The 3,311-nt window shown below is 45.1% G+C and overlaps 1 protein-coding gene across 1 annotated transcript in view; it reads right to left on the bottom strand.

The window, feature by feature from the left end:
• Nucleotides 1–216: 216 nt before the first annotated feature.
• The window catches only part of LOC139381772 (carboxypeptidase X (M14 family), member 2), a 102,655-nt gene continuing 99,560 nt past the window's right edge, over nt 217–3,311 (bottom strand). Inside the window, exon 14 of the mRNA XM_071125524.1 lies at nt 217–1,303. Within this exon, the coding sequence (XP_070981625.1) occupies nt 1,026–1,303 (278 nt within the window). The 3' untranslated portion in view covers nt 217–1,025. The remainder of the gene's footprint in view (nt 1,304–3,311) is intronic.

Here is a 3,311-nt window from a genome sequence, read left to right as displayed (position 1 = left end):
ATCCTTTAGGACTCTAAATCCTTTAGGATTCTAAATCCTTTAGGACTCTAAATCCTTTAGGACTTTAAATCCTTTAGGACTTTAAATCCTTTAGGACTCTAAATCCTTTAGGACTCTAAATCCTTTAGGACTCTAAATCCTTTAGGACTTTAAATCGTTTCTGAACGCAGAAAAGTAACATGAGGAGTGGCATTATATGTAAAATATATATAGAGCTTTTTCTACATTTCAAAATATATGCATCATTTTATTTATTTATTCCAAAGAACAATTTCAAAAGATATTACTTGCAAGGATGAAGCTTGTAAACGTTTCGGTAAGATAGTTATTACTGCTTTGTACTGGTACTGGTACTGTACTGGTACTGGTACTGCATGAGTTAGTAGAGAGACACATGGTAATATCCATGGTCAAAATTCATAATTTGAAATATAGACTGACACTTTCATTACCAAATAATGGCACAAAGTAAAAAATTGACATTTCGGCTTAACCATGTATACTGTAATAACTCTTTGGTAGAGAAGTCATTGCAACTTTTAAGATGGTCCCCGCCCCCCCAAAAAAGACACTTATTTTACAGTAAGACTAGCACCAGAGAGCTTAATTCATGGTTGAAAGAACAGCACCTTGTTTTAATACAGAAAAACACACCGTTATCACTCAAAATATCTCATCTTTTACCATCAATCTCCAATCTGCACTTCCACCAACACTCTGGATGGATGTGGCTAAACAGAGTTCCAAAACAGAGAAAGGAGTCCCGATCAAAGAAGACAGAGTTCCAAAACAGAGAAAGGAGTCCCGATCAAAGAAGATGTTGGATCAGAACTAGAGAGAGAGATGGTAGAGTCTGTCTCTCATTGCTCTCTTCACACCGAGCCTTGTCCCAGATCAGTTTGTGCTGTAAAGCCCTCTGGTCATTGGCAGATTGGCAGAACAATGACCAGAGGTGTTGGCAAGACAGCGCATTCAGGTGCGGGACCAGGCTACTCGTTCTCTCTAACGCTCCCTGGTGGGGGCCCCTATGATGTCCTCACGCGTCTGTGTCGGGGGCCGGGCCTGCGTGCTTGCAGCTGCCTGACGGGTGGCCTGAGAGGCTGTCTGATGGGCTGCTTGTTGTATCTCTCCATGATCTCCTTGATGCGTGACAGGTTGGTGCGGCTGACAGTGAAGTCACAGCGGGTCGCTCCGATGTCATAGCCCACCTCACACACCTTACTGCTGGCGCTGTAGCCCTCGGCCCTCACCGTGATGCTGTACTCTCCTGGGTTCAACAGCCTCCAGTAGTCCCCGTCCGCCGCTAGGGAGACAAAGAGAGGAGTGGGAGTGAGAGAGATAGAGGGTGAGTGAGTGAGTGAGTGAAAGAGAGAGAGAGAGAGGAGAGAGAGAGAGAGAGAGAGAGAGTGAGTGAGGGAGGGAGGGAGGGAGGGAATGAGTGAGTGAGTGAGTGAGTGAGTGAAAGAGAGAGAGAGAGAGAGAGAGAGAGAGAGAGAGAGAGAGAGAGAGAGAGAGAGAGAGAGAGAGAGAGAGAGAGAGAGAGAGAGAGAGAGTGAGTGAGTGAGGGAGGGAGGGAGGGAATGAGTGAGTGAGTGAGTGAGTGAAAGAGAGAGAGAGAGGCACCTAAATCGTATGCATAGATTCTTATTAGAATTGGCGCGGGCACTAGAACAGTCTGCAGCACCCGGCCTCACCCTACTAGAATCCGAAGTCAAATGTCTGCTGTTTGCTGATGATCTGGTGCTTCTGTCACCAACCAAGGAGGGCCTACAGCAGCACCTAGATCTTCTGCACAGATTCTGTCAGACCTGGGCCCTGACAGTGATTCTCAGTAAGACCAAAATAATGGTGTTCCAAAAAAGGTCCAGTTGCCAGGACCACAAATACAAATTCAATCTAGACACTGTTGCCCTAGAGCACAAAAAAAACTATACATACCTTGGCCTAAACATCAGCGCCACAGGTAACTTCCACAAAGCTGTGAACGATCTGAGAGACAAGGCAAGAAGGGCATTCTATGCCATCAAAAGGAACATAAAATTCAACATACCAATTACGATCTGGCTGAAAATACTTGAATCAGTCATAGAGCCCATTGCCCTTTGTGAGGTCTGGGGTCCGCTCACCAACCAAGAAATCACAAAATGGTACAAACACCAAATTGAGACTGCATGCAGAATTCTGCAAAAAATACCCTCCGTGTACAACGTAGAACACCAAATAATGCATGCAGAGCAGAATTAGGCCGATACCCACTAATTATCAAAATCCAGAAAAGAGCTGTTAAATTCTACAACCACCTAAAAGGAAGCGATTCACCAACCTTCCACAACAAAGCCTTCACCTACAGAGAGATGAACCAACATGGTCCAAGCACACCAAGACAGTTGTGAAGAGGACACGACAAAACCTATTCCCCCTCAGGAGACTGAAAAGATTTGTCATGGGTCCTCAGATCCTCAAAAGGTTCTACAGCTGCACCATCGAGAGCATCCTGACAGGTTGCATCAATGCCTGGTATGGCAACTGCTCGGCCTCTGACCACAAGGCACTACAGAGTACATCACTGGGGCCAAGCTTCCTGCCATCCAATTGTCAAAGACTCCAGCCACACTAGTCATAGACTGTTCTCTCTGCTACCGCACGGCAAGCGGTACCGGAGCGCCAAGTCTAGATCCAAGAGGCTTCTAAACAGCTTCCTCAGTAACCTCAGGTGCCCCTGCACATTGACTCTGTACCGGTACCCCCTGTATATAGCCTCCACATTGACTCTGTACCGGTACCCCCTGTATATAGCCTCCACATTGACTCTGTACCGGTACCTCCTGTATATAGTCTCCACATTGACTCTGTACCGGTACCCCCTGTATATAGCCTCCACATTGACTCTGTACCGGTACCCCCTGTATATAGCCTCCACATTGACTCTGTACCGGTACCTCCTGTATATAGCCTCCACATTGACTCTGTACCGGTACCCCCTGTATATAGTCTCACTATTGTTATTTTACTGCTGCTCTTTAATTATCTGTTACTTTTAATTCTTATTTTGTATTTTTTAAATTATTATTATTATATATATTTGTAAACTGCACTGTTGGTTAGGGGCTTGAAAGTTCACTGTAAGGTGAAACCTGTTGTATTCGACTAACACAATGTGATTTGATTTGATTTTAACTTGAAGACGAGTCCCCTAACCAAGCTGGTCCTGGGGCTCTGTTCACAGACACAAACACACCCCCCACAGAGCCTAAGGACAATTAGACCCAACCAAATCATGAGAAAACAAAAAGATAATTACTTGACACATT

The sequence above is a fragment of the Oncorhynchus clarkii genome, chromosome 23 (assembly GCF_045791955.1).
Source record: "Oncorhynchus clarkii lewisi isolate Uvic-CL-2024 chromosome 23, UVic_Ocla_1.0, whole genome shotgun sequence".
Lineage (NCBI taxonomy): Eukaryota > Metazoa > Chordata > Actinopteri > Salmoniformes > Salmonidae > Oncorhynchus > Oncorhynchus clarkii.
This window is presented reverse-complemented; position numbering and strand designations above follow the sequence as displayed.